Here is a 16491-nt window from a genome sequence, read left to right as displayed (position 1 = left end):
ATATTATTATTGTTTAAATTATTAAGTTAACATTAGATAACTATTGCTTAATTATTTAAAATACAGTCTCAGAGGCAATTCAACTTGACATTTAAGGATCGGGGCCAGTGAAAGGCTGGGGTCCCTCAGCCCTCGCTGAAGAAGGTGACGACTCAGGCTGCCGAGTCCTTTGCCAATGGCACCCGTGGTTTTTGACCTCAGATGAATGTGTATTGAGGCATCATGCTCTCAGCATGTCTAAACGGTCCAAAAAGTTTTGTTCCTATGATGTCGTCGATTGTTTGCACACAAAAGGAAGGACTGGACACTATCCTTACACAGCATTAGAAATCACTGAGGACTTCTTCTTACCCCAAAAGCAAGGACTCACTCGACCACAGCAGGTTCATAAGGGCAATGTTCTTAGGATGGCTAGGAAAACAGTTCCCTATACTTTTGCTTACATTAGCTTTCAATCAAACTTTAATGTCAGCTAGGGAAAAAAGTGGTAGTTTGCTCTCTCAGAGGGAGGATTACGTGCTTTTCAGAGTATATGTTGTGGGTGTCTATACTGGTATTCTCTCTTGTACACCTTCAGTAATTATTCAAGAAAGAATCAAAGTCCCATTCCGCAGCAACACTTCTTAGTTGCAAGGGGAAAAGCAGCTATGTCCTGTACCATATATTCCTTATACAGGTACAAATAGCTTTTAGAAACAACTGTTTCTAGATACTTAGCATCCAGTAACATCAGACCCGATTTTATCACGTTGTATCTGTAAGATACAAGATTTATCACATTGTACATGGGTCATTCACACCTATGGGATAGCACATGTTAATTTGGCCATAGGCAATTATTTAAACTAATCGAGAAGGGAAAAGGAAGGGAAAGACCTATTCTTGCTTTGATTTAGAGCACTTTCAAAGCCAGACTGAAGCTGAGATCACATTCTCTTTACAGCACAACTATAACAATGAGCAGGTGGTGCCAGTTAAAATACATAAATTACCATTGCAAAAGACATAAATGCCTTTAATCTTCTAGTGACCATATTAAAACCGTATATAAATTTCTTAGACTAAAATGGGGCTCAACAGGCAGGTAAGGACAGATGTAGAGCGCTGGCAAGTTAACTATTAGAGGCAGTTATTTATTGAAGATATTGATGACTTCTTCCTTAATTATTGTGGACTGAAAACCATGGACAAAAAGGAAAAAACACTGGATTCACCTTTTTTACAACTGAAGAGTGTGGCTTCACAAGAAGGAAATTTCCCTGACAGAACAGTGATAGTAGTAGCTAGTATGTATGTTATTATCTCTACATGACAGGTTATGAGATATGCATACAAGTACTGAAAACTTCTTGCATGCCTTAGCCTGCAAATTTTCCATTACAGTCAGAAGCAACACAGCTTAGGTTTTTTTTCCTCTCTTTCTGATGGTCACTACTTTGTATGTCAAACTAGCAAAACCAGAACTTTGATCCTGCCTAAGAGAGCCTGTATTTCTACGTTTGTATTGGCACACATTTGAAAGATCTGATCCACAAGGAGAAACTAGTGATAATAGACAGAAATACGGGCTATAGAGCTGTGCAGTGCGTTGAAGATACCAGGCAGCACAGTACAGTTGGCTTCTTTGCGACAACAATGACGCTTTATTCGCACCAATTAATATATTTCCTAAAATTTCTGAATGCTGCTTTTAATTAAGAAGATTGAATCCTCTTCTACACTTTCATTATGAGGCAAACCACAATCAGTTTTTAGCTTGCCATTAGTAAATACAAAAAATCTCATAAGAACACACCCGAGCATGTGAGGGATGCAGGAGCTGTATGTGTGGCTTCCCCCGAAAGAGAAGCGTAGGGCAGCCTTGACATACAGGACCCACAATCCATCTTGTCTGGTATTCTGGCTCTTGGAGTGGAGACTACCATGTTCTTCAGGGAGGGAGATGAAGAACTTCAGAACAGACAGGTACCAAATCAGCTGTTCACGAAGACCGGTCTTTCCAAGCCGCTCACAAGGAGAAGCTCACTCGTGGTCTTTTAAAAACAAGTAAAGCTAAGATGAGGTGCTTGTTACTATCAAATCATTCTCAGTAAACCACATCCATTTTTCAGGCATGTACGCTAGAATGTGAAGGAAAGCTGCCTTCTGCCAAAGCCTGGGAGACCTGCAAGGAGCTCCTGCAACTGGCCAAGCTGGATCTTTCTGAGGATGGCAACGTTGCTCCAGGAGACAAGAAAGAGCTGGATGAGAACCATTTGCTTGCGAAGAAGTACGGCGGCTTCATGAAAAGATACGGGGGGTTCATGAAGAAAATGGATGAGCTCTATCGGGTAGAACCGGAGGAGGAAGCTAACGGAGGAGAAATCCTGGCGAAGAGGTATGGAGGGTTTATGAAGAAAGACTCAGATGACGATGCCCTTGTTAATTCCTCTGATCTGCTGAAGGAGCTTCTAGGAACAGGGGATAACCCTGAAGCAGGGCATTACCGAGAGATAAATGAAAATGACGGGGACATCAGCAAAAGATATGGAGGCTTCATGAGAAGCGTAAAGCGCAGCCCCGAATTGGAAGATGAAGCCAAAGAGCTGCAAAAGAGATATGGCGGTTTCATGAGAAGAGTGGGCAGGCCAGAATGGTGGCTGGATTACCAGAAACGATACGGTGGGTTTCTTAAGCGCTTTGCCGACTCCATTCTCCCTTCAGAAGAAGATGGGGAAACTTATTCCAAAGAGGTCCCAGAGATGGAAAAGAGATATGGTGGATTTATGAGATTTTAATACCTTTCCCTTTATCCCTTTTGTCCTAAATGAGAAAGACTGCCTTATTGGTCATAACTTATTGTAACGTGTTGCTTGTACTGTACAGTTTTTTACTGTCTTTGGTTAATGATGCAACCTGCGATTTGTTGTTTCAAGTTCTGTGTTCTTTCAACTCAAATAACTAATTTCTGTTTTAGTCAAGTTTCAGTCTGTTGTAGTTTCCATGCTAAAACTATTTTGATTACTGTATTCATTTTCTTTGAAGAGGAAGTACATCTACAGTAGAGTTGCTTAACTGTATATACAATAAATTCTTCATCCTAACTGCATAAATTCTGAAGTGTTATTCATTTTCTCTCAGTTGTTTAATCAAACATCATCTCAATTTTTCTTTAAACAATCAGAACAATGCCAGCCTCTTTTCTGTAATTACAGAATATGTACTGCACACACAACAGCTGAAAGACATTTTTGTCTTTAGTTTTCTCAGTTTCTTAGAATACTAGAATAATAAATATGCTTGAAAGCAAATATAACTGTGTTTGCTCTAACTGCTCTCATTTTAACCAGTTAGCAGAATAAATGTTTAAAGCCTAAATGTATAATTCATACTCTTCAGCCAATTCACATGAAAAAAAAAAATCATGTGTTTGACTTAAAGCATTAAAAACCTTTCTCCAGTGCACAACACAATGCCACGTTTGATTAGTTAGACCTTTTATATCCATCCAATACAGGATTGTACAGTTGGCCCTAAAGTTATAAACACTAACTCAAAAAGCAGTAAATCAGTTTGTGCAAAATAAACATGATCCAAAACTGCACAAAAAAACCTTCAAAATCCTAATTTTACAGAGCACCTGACAAATGGTTTTCCATGGGACAGTGTTGTGTTTGATTCCTCAGCTGGTATAAATCACTTTGGCACTGCTAAAATATGGAAGACCGCTGGTCAGCCTTTTCTGTGTCAAACAAAGGCAGTATAAGTAAATGTGAGGAACAAACAGAAGCCCCAACACTAACGCTGTAGATCCTTTGGCATTTACATAGGTGGCACTTACACCAAAGGCCAGCTCCCATCCCCGTGTGCGCTTCCTTCCGTAATTTCGACTGTCCCCCTGGGTTCCTAGTCTGTGAGTGCTTCTCCCCCACCTGCTGCTACTAGCTACTCGTTACTTCCCACTTAAATTAACATGATAAAAATCGCTTTGCCCACTAGCACAGACAATCAATTTAAAGTTTCTACAGTCAAAATCCTCGAAGCCGTTGAGATACCTGGTTACCGCTGAAATAGTTCATGGGAGCTAGGTGTCTAAAGCCACCTGTGGCTCTGCATTCAGTACCTGTATTTCAGTTTTACACAGTACTACCTGTCGATATAAAGGGCAAATTAAGGGTATGACTTTTCTTTATCTTCAAATCAAAGGGATCTTCTGATACTCAGGACTTTTTAAAATTAAGCTGTGTTTAAATACGCACTTGAAAGCCTCATCACATAGAATTAGTTGTGGTGATTTTTGGCTTGGGCCTTAGAGGATGATATAGGTGGTCTAAAGTGGCCAAAAGCCTGCTGAAGAGTTGATGAACTGCAAGGCATTCCTTTTCCTTCAGTAAAAAGCAGAGCACCTATCTTCCTCTTCCCGCTGTACAAAATTGATGACAACAAATGTTAAAAGGCAGAAAATACAGATGCTGTAGAAGCTTCATGCCTTTTCAGGATTCAGTTGTGTTTCCTATCACCTTTCAAAGAGTTTTTCAAGATGCCAGCAGCCACAAGAAAAGTCTTCTTCCCATCCTTTCCCACCATAGCATCTGCTGGCAGACATCAGTTGGGCTCTTGGAACACATCACCCAAGTGGTGCCACCCACAAGGAGCTGGGGCTGTGCACACTGAGCCTGCTCTGCAGCACAAACCCATGCGTGGGCTGCAGGCATCAGCAACAGGTTTGCTTCAAACATACACTCCAGAAAGAATTAAAATGACAATGCAGTTGCATTCTTAATCTTTCGCTTCAACATATATTCAGTTCTGCCCTGGCTTTGGCGGGGTTAGAGTTCATTTACTTCCTAGTAGCTGGTATAGTGCTTGTTTTGGATTAGGATGAGAATAGAGTTGATAACACACGGGTGTTTCAGGTGTTGCTAAGCAGTGTTTACACTAAGTCAAGGACTACTCAGCTTCTCATACGGCCCTTCCAGCGAGGAGTCTGGAGGGGGCATAAGAGGCTGGGAGGGGGCACAGCTGACCCAAACTGGCCAAAGTGATATCCCATACCATGTGATGTCATGCCCAGCATATAAACTAGGGGGAAAGCTAGCCAGGGGCTGCTGCTTGGGAGCTGGCTGGCCATCAGTCAGTGGGTGGGGAGCAATTGCGTTGTGCATCACTTATTTTGTATATTATTGTAATTAATTTTTCCCCCCTTCCTTTTCTGTCCTATTAAACTGTCTTTATCTCAACCCACAAATTTTACTTTTTTTTTCCCCAATTCTCTCCCTCATCCTACTGCAGGGGGGTAAGGGGCGGGCATGAGCGAACGGCTGTGTGGTGTTTAGCTGCCTGCTGGGTTAAACCACAACAACTTCTTTTCCATAAAACTTACTTACCTCTAATTTAGTCAGAGGCCCTTGCCAGCCATCTGACTAAAACAAGCATGTTGTACTTGATGATGCAAAAGGTTTATAAGTTGTTGTCACCCATCCTTCATGGTTAACAAAAAATTGGTGATTTAATGAGGAATAAAACTCCCAAAGTTCTAGAGACCTAGTATATATCTTGCAGAATGAAGTGTTTTGATCTACTAAACCTTTCCATTTATACCAATTTATATAGTAAAAAAAGTACTTGATACAAACATCTAACTGGGATGTTTTAACATTTCAGATGACATAAGCTCAAAATGTGCCAGTGAAACAAGCAGGGTTTCCTGAAGTCCACTTTATTAAATCACAAATCAAAACTAAGGTTGTAGATAGGGTTTGCTGGGCTGGGAGATGAAAAAGGGCATCTCACTCCTGGTACAAGTTCTGAAAGTGTCCCCTAATTTTCCTCTTGCAATACATTCCTAGAATTGTTGCTTCATCGGAAGATTATTGAAACAGCTGTATTTCTTTATATGAATAAAGGCAGAAAGGAGGAAACCCTGCTGTCTGGAAAGAAAATTAATTGCAAGAGTATTCTGAAGGAAGAAATGTCACCCTGAGACCAAAAAACAGATTCTACATTTCCTTTTCCTGGCTTTTATCATTGCCTTGGCATTTTTACATGGCAATCAATATTCCAGAGTATGATCAAATATGGTATCATTGGTCTGAATACTAAGTATAACAAAAACTGCATATGAGCAATGAATGATGGATGGATCTAGACCAAAGAGACTAATGCCTCTCCATGAGGAACAAAAGGAAGAAGAAAATAGTCTGATTGAGGTTCAGGCAAGGATGAGTTGGGCTTTTTAATAGGAGCTAATTAGAGGAAGGAAGAAAAAAAAAGGGGGGGGGATTTCACATATGGGAACAGATCATGCAGGAGAGAGAAGCTGATGAATACAATGATTCTTGAACACCAAACTGCATGCAGCTGGAGCTCTGCCTGAAAACCTAAGCTTAAATCTTGAGATAATGAGGGAAGGTCATAGTGTCATTCCCACATCTCAGATTAACTTGACATTCTACAAGTTGAAATATGCAGAGCATAACTTTGAATTTCCTGGGGGCTTTTCCTGGTAAATGAATATGTAGTATGATATACAATAAATATAAATAACTACAGAATTATCATTACAATAATTATTTTGTAATTATATATAAATAATTATAATTATTTACTTCATAATTTTATAACCATATCATAAATACAAGTAATTATAACATCAATGTTTTTGGCTGTTTCAGATAATGTTTCCCAAGATAGAATCTTTATAAGAACAGAAACATATTCTAATTTAATATACTGAAATAAGTATTATTAAACTGTGTTCAACATAGACTCTAAATATGCACTGGCTCATTTTAATTCTGAAGGGAACTTAATTAACAAGAGCCAAAGTTTTCAATGTATGGTGTATAAGGGCCTCTCCGTCATTAAGGATGGCTTTGGAGGCCTACATAGAAGGCAAAGTGACAAATTCATAGCACAACTCCACAGTTCATGTATATATCACAGTGCCACAGAAAGTTTTCTTTACAGCCTTCTTCCTCAAGCACTTACAGAGCTCAGCTGGACACAAACAGCAAGATTCCTTCTTGTGCCAAAACAAGCATCCCGGAATTTGCGACTTAAAAGGCAAGTGAATGGTTAAGTTCCCTGACCCTAGATTGCTTTGAGAATGAAGAAATTCCTGGCATTGATTAGCCAGCCCCAAAACCCATTTTATTTATAGTGATGTTCTGGAACAACCTCAAGGAGCGTACCACACCTCTGTCCTTCTAAAACGCTGAAGTGAGATCTAAAAGTACACAGAGAACAGTGAAACCACTGCCCTATCACAGAATCACAGAACCATTAAGGTTGGAAAAGACCTTTAAGATCATCAAGTCCAACTGTCAACCGAACACCACCATGCCTACTAAACCATGTCCCAAAGTGCCACGTCTACATGTTTTTTTAACACCTCCAGTGATGGTGACTCCACCATCTCCCTGGGCAGCCTGTTCCAATGCCTGACCACTCTTTCTGTAAAGAAATTTTCCTAATATCCAATCTAAACTTCCCCTGGTGCAACTTGAGGCCATTTCCTCTCATCCTATCACTGGTTACTTGGGAGAAGAGACCAACACCCACCTCACCACAACCCCCTTTCAGGTAGTTGTAGAGAGGGATAAGGTCTCCCCTCAGCCTCCTCTTCTCCAGACTAAACAACCCCAGTTCCCTCAGCCGCTCCTCATAAGACTTGTGCTCCAGACCCCTCACCAGCTCCGTTGCCCTTCTCTGGACACGCTCCAGCACCTCCATGTCCTTCTTGTAGTGAGGGGCCCAAAACTGAACACAGGACTCGAGGGGCGACCTCACCAGTGCCGAGTACAGGGGCACGATCACTTCCCTACTCCTGCTGGCCACACTATGTCCGATATCAACAGGAATGCACTAATTAACACATCATATCTGTATCATAACTGTATACCATAATATCATAACTAATATTGCGATTATATACCACTACTCTACCTACCTGGTAAGGATAGGGAGCTACCATGAACATAGCTGTAAGCATCGAACAGGGTAGCAAAGCCACCTCTAAATCATTTATCTGAGGATTCAATTACTAATCCCATCAGCCTCATTTATAGCATTTAAACTGACAGTTGCGTATCCAATTAACCGTTGCTATAGAAAATGAAAATGCTTAGAGCTATTTGACAGACAACTCTTTCCTGGACCAGCAGGGATTTAGACTGAATTTGTTTAATTAGACTGTGCCTTTACGTAAATTGAGAATTTACTGTAGCCCTTGCTGAAACCATGGAGCGAAATCTCTCAAGATTAAATAGTCATTACAAAAGCACATCACTCTGCTAAATGACTTGTTAAAAGCACTGCACTGCACTGCTTCCTCAAGAAGGCGGCTGACATATCCTTGTATGCAGATTATGCACACTAAACCTTCCCATAGCTATCCATGTCTGTAGTATACATGGGCATATGTGACCTTTGCTTCTTGCCTTTTGCCATTACTCCCTTTCTCACCAGTCTTCTCCAGTCCAACAGTGACTGTTTGCAAAATAGCCTATCAATCAACCCTTTATTTTCCTACTAAATTTAAATCTATGCATTGACTTGCACTCCAAGCCTGCAGTGAGAGCTGTGTGCAGACCTCTGATCAGAGCTCATCTCCATTCTAATCCAAAATTAAAGGATACTAAGTTAAGGAAACTGTTCCTACATTCCTATGAGAACCTCCATCTTAACTCTTAGACTTAATACCCCTGGAAAATATTCTAACACATTTATTCAGGTAATGCTTTTTCTTTCTCTCATGAGCAGAAGACAATGGCAGCAGCAGTATAAATAATAGGTGCATTTCTCTCATAAGTTGAGAGCAGTTGAGGCAGATAAGCCACATAAGCCTTTCTTAGAACATATACACCAGCATTTTCAATCATGACCTGCAGTATAAATGGGTTTTACAGTGGGACTTTCAAATTTCTCTACAGTTCCATCTTCATTTCTGCAAATAAGTAGCTGACAAGGGTGGGAAATGGGGCTGAAATGTCAACTGCACCACATTTCTCCATCTAGAAAAATATTCCATAGAAGAATATCTTTTTTATTTTATGTCTTATTAATATGACATAGCTGTCATGCTATGACATTTAATGACACAGTGAATGTGACAAAGCCATTTCCAGAAAGTGATTAACTCATTCTTTTCCTAGCAGACAGAAAAAAAGCTGTTGACTTCCATCTGGATGGAACAGAAGCAGTGAAAACTAGTCATGGCAAAAAATTCCCGTGGGAGCCCACGTATGCTTCAATTTTGCTTACCGAGCTACGAACCAGCAGACTCGAGATGTGAGAGGTGTTTCGCTCCCAGGTATCCATCATACTGAGTTCCTCTGTAGTAACGGAGACGAAAATTACTTAAACGGGGTTCTCAGGCTAGATTAAGAGCTTCAGAAGCGGTAGCTTCTCCCTCTGAATTGTTCAGTGATCCCTTAAACTCAAGGAATTGCACCAGTGCTGCATAAAATTAATTTGTTCACAGATTAATCATGACCATTCACAACACACATAGCACCTGCAAATGCTGCAAACCTTCACTGTCCCAGCACCAATCCCTGTGGGCCCTCAAAAGGCTAAAGTCACTGGTAAGGCCTGGCCAAAAAAGATGGCCACATGCCATCGTACCTATTCTACCTTCTTCATGTAAATGTGAATACCATCATCATTCAGGTTTCTCAATATGTTAATGAAAAGAGCAATTAAATCACTAACTAACCTTATGTCTAAAATAAATAGACATAGAAGCAGGTAAAGAGAAATGCTTAAAGGAAATAATTTTTTTAATAATATCCCTCACTATTGAAGACACCTGCACAGCTCAAATTCCTGCACAGCTTTGAGAACTTGCGTGATTCTCTGGCACTGTTACTGCACTCCAGCTGTTCTGGCCTCCTGGTTGCACTGCTTCCTGGCATCCTTGTTCTCCATTTGGTGATTTTCATACTCTTTGTTAAAGTTTGTTCGATGCATGGAGTCACACCTTGAGAAAACTCCTCTGTAGGCCTTAGCACTACTGTCACCAATACAAGAGATAATTTTTTCAGTATACAAAAAGAAAGGCAAATTATTAAAGAGTACGTTCAAGTGCCTATTATACCCACATGCAAATACACAACCTATCCTAGTGAAATAGCCCAGTTGCTTATCATTCAAGCTATGAGGGTTGAAAAGAAAAAGAGTATATAGTTCCGTAGTCATAATTTCAGTCTTTTCAATTGATTGGGGGACAGGGAATACCGTTTTACAGAAAGAACTGGTCAGACTACATTAAGAAAAGACTTTGCATGTCTAACTAACTTGAGGAAGACATCATTCTCCTCCCCAGCATCTTCTCTTAGGGAATATGGCCATTTCACCCTGGGAAGCTGTCATGGTTTAGCCCCAGCCGGCAACTAAGCACCACGCAGCCGCTCACTCACTCCCCCTCCCCCAGTGGGACGGGGGAGAGAATTAGGAAAAAAAAACTCGTGGGTTGAGATAAACACGGTTTAATAGGACAGAAAGAGAGAAGTAAACAACAATGATAATACCAACACAGGAATGTACAAGAACAAGTGATGCCCAATACAGCAATTGCTCCCCACTCAGCGATTGACAGCCCGTCCCCGAGCAGCGATTCCCGACCCCGGCCAACTCCAGTTTATGTCCTGGGCATGACGTCGTATGGTAGGGAATATCCCTTTGGCCAGCCTGGGTCAGCTGTCCCAGCTGTGTCCCCTCCCAGCTCCCCGTGCACCCCCAGCCTGCTCGCTGGCAGCCCAGCACGAGAAGCTGGACTGTCCTTGACTGCTCAGCAGCAACCCAAAACATCAGCACATTGTCAACAGTTTCTCATCCCAAATCCAAAACACAGGCTCACACTGGCTTCTGTGAAGAAAACCAGCTCTATCCTGGCTGAAACCAGGACAGAAGCAAAGCCAGTTTTCTTTTTGACCTGTCTATATACAAGAGAAAACTGTATCATTTTGTCTTCTGCTCATTTGCCTAAACCTGTCCCCAAGATGCCTGGCTTTTTCCTTATGAAAAGCACAGTAGCTTTTTTCCAAAGGACACACATTTCTGGGAGTTCTGCAGCTTAAATCCTTAAGTGTCTTTAGGCACAATAACACCAGGCTCTGTGCTTTGTGGCCTCTTCCTCAGGAACGGTGCCATCAGCTGTGTGTTCTCCTTGGAGTGAAGCAGCAGACAAGCATTGGTGCCCTGGGTAACTATGACTGTACTATCATAGATCCCACATCTGGATACTGCCAGATCACAAGGGGTACAAACCTGGTGCTGGCTAGGCATATTCCAAGCACCTTCTCAGTCATGGAGTGCTGTTGCCCTTTGACTAACATTGTCACTACCGATGGGCAGAACATTAAGCACCTGGAGGGTTAGATGCAGATGAGCAACAGCTTTGAAGATGTCGGTGGCACGCACAGGCCTGCTGAGGGGTCCCTACATAGCTACAGAGGTCTGAGCCGCAATACCTCTGTAGGCTCACTGTAGGATGGCTTAAATTCAACAGCTGAGGATTTTCTTTACAGTATTAAAAGTCTTAAATGTCTACGAGAAATACAAATCCTCCCATAGCTGCAGTAGCCTATAGTCATCGTATCTGCTGGATGTTCACCCAGCAGTACTGCAACAGCTGTCTGATACAGCAACACATAATTTTCACTTCAACACTTGGACTGGAAATTAAATTGACTGTGTGATGAAGTATATTGAACCAAGTAGAAGAAAAGAAAAAACATAGGAAAGGAGTTCCTCTCTGCTCCCTACTATTCCTTGGAAAGAAAGCAACGCCTGCTTTGATTCAGGGTACAAGATATAAGTTTTGTGAGCTGGAACTCCTTTTCCTCTTCCTTTACAGGGTGCACAGCCACTTCCCTTGTGTCCCTATCAACTGCATCTTGAGGTAGAAATGACAGGTTCACTGCAGAGTGTATTCCCTCCTGGGTGCTCTGTTGTAGTACTGAGGTTTGGCCAAAGCTGTTAGAAATAATATGCACAGATCCAAGAGACACGTTAAGTTTGTGCTGAGGATTTAATTTCCTTCTGATGAATTAATAAAACCACTACGTTGATTTTCTTTAACTTAAATCTCAGCTATCTGGTGAGATTTCAGACTGACACCTTTGACCCCTATGGATCTGTCATGGCTTAGCCCCAGCCGGCAACTAAGCCCCACGCAGCTGCTCGCTCACTCCCCACGGTGGGACGGGGGAGAGAATTGGAGAAGTAAAAGTGAGACTTTGAGATAAAGACAGTTTAACAGGTAAAGCAAAAGCCGCGCACACAAGCAAAGCAGAACAAGGAATTCATTCACCACTCCCCACGGGCAGGCGGGTGTTCAGCCATCTCCAGGGAAGCAGGGCTCCGTCACGCGTAGTGGTGTCTTGGGAAGACAGATGCCGTAACTCCAGATGTCCCCTCCACCCCTTCCTTCTTCTTCCCACAGCTGTATGTGTTGAGCGTGATGTTGTATGGTATGGAATATCCCTGTGCCCAGCCTGGGTCAGCTGTCCTGGCTGTGTCCCCTCCCAGCTCCCCGTGCACCCCCAGCCTGCTCGCTGGCAGCCCAGCACGAGAAGCTGGACTGTCCTTGACTGCTCAGCAACAACCCAAAACATCAGCACGTTATCAACATTTTTTCATTCCAGATCCAAAACACAGCCTCACACCAGCTTCTGTGAAGAAAATTAACTCTAGCCCAGCTGAAATCAGAACAGGTTCTAAATTATGTTTTGGCACAGACATTTAAGGAGACGATTTGAGTTTCCCCTGCCCTTCTGAAAGCTAAAATTATTCAAGAGGGGCTGGAGAGTAAGGTTGTTATATATCCTGTGTAATAAGGGATTCCCATATCTCATCTTGTGTCCCATTATTGGATTACTCTTAAAAGTCAGTCACATGACTAAATCAGTATCACAGACAGATGCTATAAATTTCTTGTCCAAGTCCTTATAAACCTGGAATTTTTTCTTTTAATATCAGTTCACTAACATCACTGAGTACTAGTAAACTGCAGAGAGCTCCTTTTCCTCACCAGTCCTTACCAGTGCTGAATAATTCACTTTTTATAGGCATTAGGCATATTTGGATTTTTTTGTCTCTCCAAATATATGAAATACAAATTATTTTACCACATGATCCGCACAACTACATTAATTGTTAGCACTGATATGATATCAAGCTACTTTTGAATGTCTGAAACAAAATTCTTCTACAACTTCAGCAGAGATCTAAAGCACTATTAGAGTCTGCAGAAATGAGTCTTGTGAGAAAATATTAAAATATCACTTAATTTGTCTGTATTTATCAAAGGATTTGTTTGGCACATCTCTTTGCATCATGTGAAAGGCTTATATTACATTTTTTAAAAACAAACACAAGTCATTTAGTTGCCCAGTAATATAATTATTCATCCAGCACTTTAATAATCTCATTCTACTAAAATCTTTTTTTTTTCCTTTTTGGCAGTAGAGTTTTAAGTTTTACATACTGATAATACATTAATGCCTTATTAATATGTTGATACATCCTTAATAACTGTGTCCTGGTTTCAGCCAGGATAGAGCTGGTTTTCTTCACAGAAGCTGGTGTGAGGCTGTGTTTTGGATTTGGGATGAGAAACTGTTGACAATGTGCTGACGTTTTGGGTTGTTGCTGAGCAGTCAAGGACAGTCCAGCTTCTCGTGCTGGGCTGCCAGCGAGCAGGCTGGGGGTGCACGGGGAGCTGGGAGGGGACACAGCCGGGACAGCTGACCCAGACTGGCCAAAGAGATATTCCCTACCATACGACATCATGCCCAGTACATAAACTGGAGTTGGCCGGGGGGCGGAAATCGCTGCTCGGGGATGGGCTGTCGATGACGGGGTGGTGAGCAATCGCTGTACTGGGCATCACTTGTTCTTGTACATTCCTCTGTTGGTGTTATCATTGTTGTTTACTTCTCTCTTTCTGTCCTATTAAACCGTGTTTATCTCAACCCACGAGGTTTTTTTTCCCTAATTCTCTCCCCCACCTCACTGTGGGAGGGGGAGTGAGTGAGCGGCTGCGTGGTGCTTAGTTGCCGGCTGGGGCTAAACCACGACAACTGTTTATAAAAAGCTGTGGAATATAATAATTACTAGTCATTAATAACATATATTTAAAGTATATATTGCACGTCACAGGTCAAGATGCATTTCAATATCATTTGCCTGACCGCCTTGCAGGTAAGCTTCTTCACGTTCTCAATAACAGGAAAATGTTGGTCAATATGTAATCCCCCAAAAATATTTGAAAGATCCAGCTGGCTTGAGACAGGACGTAATCCTCTAACTCTAATCTTTACTACCAGTTGTCCTGGTTTTGGCTGGGATAGAGTTGATTTTCTTCATAGTAGCTAGTACGGGGCTATGTTTTGGATTTGTGCTGAAAACAGCGTTGATAACACAGGGATGTGTTTGTTATTGCTGAGCAGTGCTTACACAGGGTCAAGGCCTTTTCTGCTGCCCACACCGCCCCACCAGCGAGAAGGCTGGGGGTGTGCAAGAGGAACACCTGCCTGCCCGTGGGGAGTGGTGAATGAATTCCTGGTTTCCTTTGCATGTGTGTGTGGCTTTTGCGTTACCTATTAAACTGTCTTTATCCCAACCCACAAGTTTTCTCACTTTTACTCTTCTGATTCTCTCCCCCATCCCGCAGTGAGGCAGTGAGCGAGCGGCTGCGTGGGCCTAAATTTCTGGCTGGGGTTAAACCACGACCCTGCCCGTGGGGAGTGGTGAATGAATTCCTGGTTTCCTTTGCATGTGTGTGTGGCTTTTGCGTTACCTATTAAACTGTCTTTATCCCAACCCACAAGTTTTCTCACTTTTACTCTTCTGATTCTCTCCCCCATCCCGCAGTGAGGCAGTGAGCGAGCGGCTGCGTGGGCCTAAATTTCTGGCTGGGGTTAAACCACGACAGTCCTAACTACTAGGAAGAAAATTAACTCTATCCCGGCCAAAACCAGGACACCAGCCAAGAGGCCAATAAAATGAGTCTCACTTGCATTTACTATGCATGGCCCATAGCAGTTTTGACAATTCGGTGTGTCACACCAAACATGCACTTCCTGAGATATTATGTCATCTTTATCACCTTGGCAACTGCAAGTGTTCCAGAGGATTTACACCACAAAAAACCCGAGCCGAATCCCTCGCTACACGAGTAGATTTTAGCATGTGTGTTTGACCAATTCTTATGCAGTCAAAAAAGCAGGATAGTGTTTGATTGTGATAGACTCTGTTGATAGGCTTAATTCCATATGCCTGCTCTAACTTCTCGTAACACAGAGTATAGACAGAGTAGAGAGACGTGCATAAAAGTGCTAGTGTACTGTCAGTTTTAGGTGTTCTCACTTGTGTGGTTATTTCTGTTCTTGGTTTTGTTAGTGGCGTACCTTTAACTTTTACATTGATCTATTTGTGCATTTGCCCTGTTTCACACATTTAATAGCTTTGTTATGACTGAAAATAATGACAGACATCTGAAGGTTTGTTGCTGGAAGGTCAATAATAAAAATACCTCTCATAGAACTGTTTGCATGGCTTCTCTGGCTGTAGCATTATTTATTTTTGTCACTGCAGTCAATCATTGTAGAAAATTTCATTCCTGTATTTTTACTATCATTTATGAAACAGGGCTTTTGGTACAAGCCATTTGAAGTTCAGTGCAGAGAAAGGCAAGTTCTGGGCTAGACTAACTAGTTACTGTGCATACCACAGCCAGGAGAACAAGTTTCTGTTTGACAACAAAATTTGACATTTTGAAACACTGGGACAAAACTGGGACAAAAAGCCACACGCATACATCATTTCCAAATGCTAAACAAGTCTCTAAAGGAGCCATCAAATCTAGGTGGTGGTGAGCAGAACAGGACCTAGCCTGCATACACTGCGCATCCCCAAAGTCCCTTGCTCTGTACCACCTCCACTCCATCTAAAGCTAGCAATGAGCTGTAACCCTCCACTGCCACACCAAAGCCTCTAATTTAGGTAAGTAAATTATTAATCATCATTGTCATCTTCACTATTTATGGAGTGATAGCTAGCCGCTCCTTAGGTCAGTTCAGTGTAAGAGCAGGGAAGTTATGTGTTTACATGCTTGCATAAGCACGTGCTTTGGAAACTGGCTCCTCCTGTTACCTTACTTACAGCTTGCAAAGTTCTGGTTGCCACACCACTCCTTAGCGATGTGGTTTACCTCGAAACGTTTTCCTAATACGCAAGCTTTTCCCCTGGTTTGTTTCATAACTAGGAATTCATCACTCAATCGTTTCACCTTCCCCTTCCCGTCATCTGCTGCTTTTGCCATGTAATTACTGATTACAGCGTGACACACTTGGAGTTACCTTACCCACTCATTTTGTATTGGTTGGCACCTTGTTTGGAACCGAGGTTCATTGAGGCTTGAAGATCTGCCTTCAGCCTCAATGGGTATATTTCAGCTTCATATACCTGAAATATGAATATATTTCATATTTCATATATTCATAT

At 41.9% G+C, this 16491-nt stretch overlaps 1 protein-coding gene across 1 annotated transcript; it reads left to right on the top strand.

Annotated features, from left to right (window-relative positions):
- Positions 1-1066: 1066 nt before the first annotated feature.
- Positions 1067-3092, top strand: PENK (proenkephalin). The gene is made up of 2 exons (XM_010295284.1): positions 1067-1084; positions 2112-3092. Exons 1-2 carry the CDS (start codon positions 1067-1069, stop codon positions 2775-2777), a joined length of 684 nt encoding a protein of 227 aa, XP_010293586.1. The 3' UTR covers positions 2778-3092.
- Positions 3093-16491: the final 13399 nt, after the last annotated feature.

Source organism: Phaethon lepturus, unplaced genomic scaffold (assembly GCF_000687285.1).
Source record: "Phaethon lepturus isolate BGI_N335 unplaced genomic scaffold, ASM68728v1 scaffold18409, whole genome shotgun sequence".
Classification (NCBI taxonomy): Eukaryota; Metazoa; Chordata; class Aves; order Phaethontiformes; family Phaethontidae; genus Phaethon; species Phaethon lepturus.
Note: the sequence above shows the minus strand (reverse complement) of the source record. Positions and strands in the feature narration are given on the sequence as shown.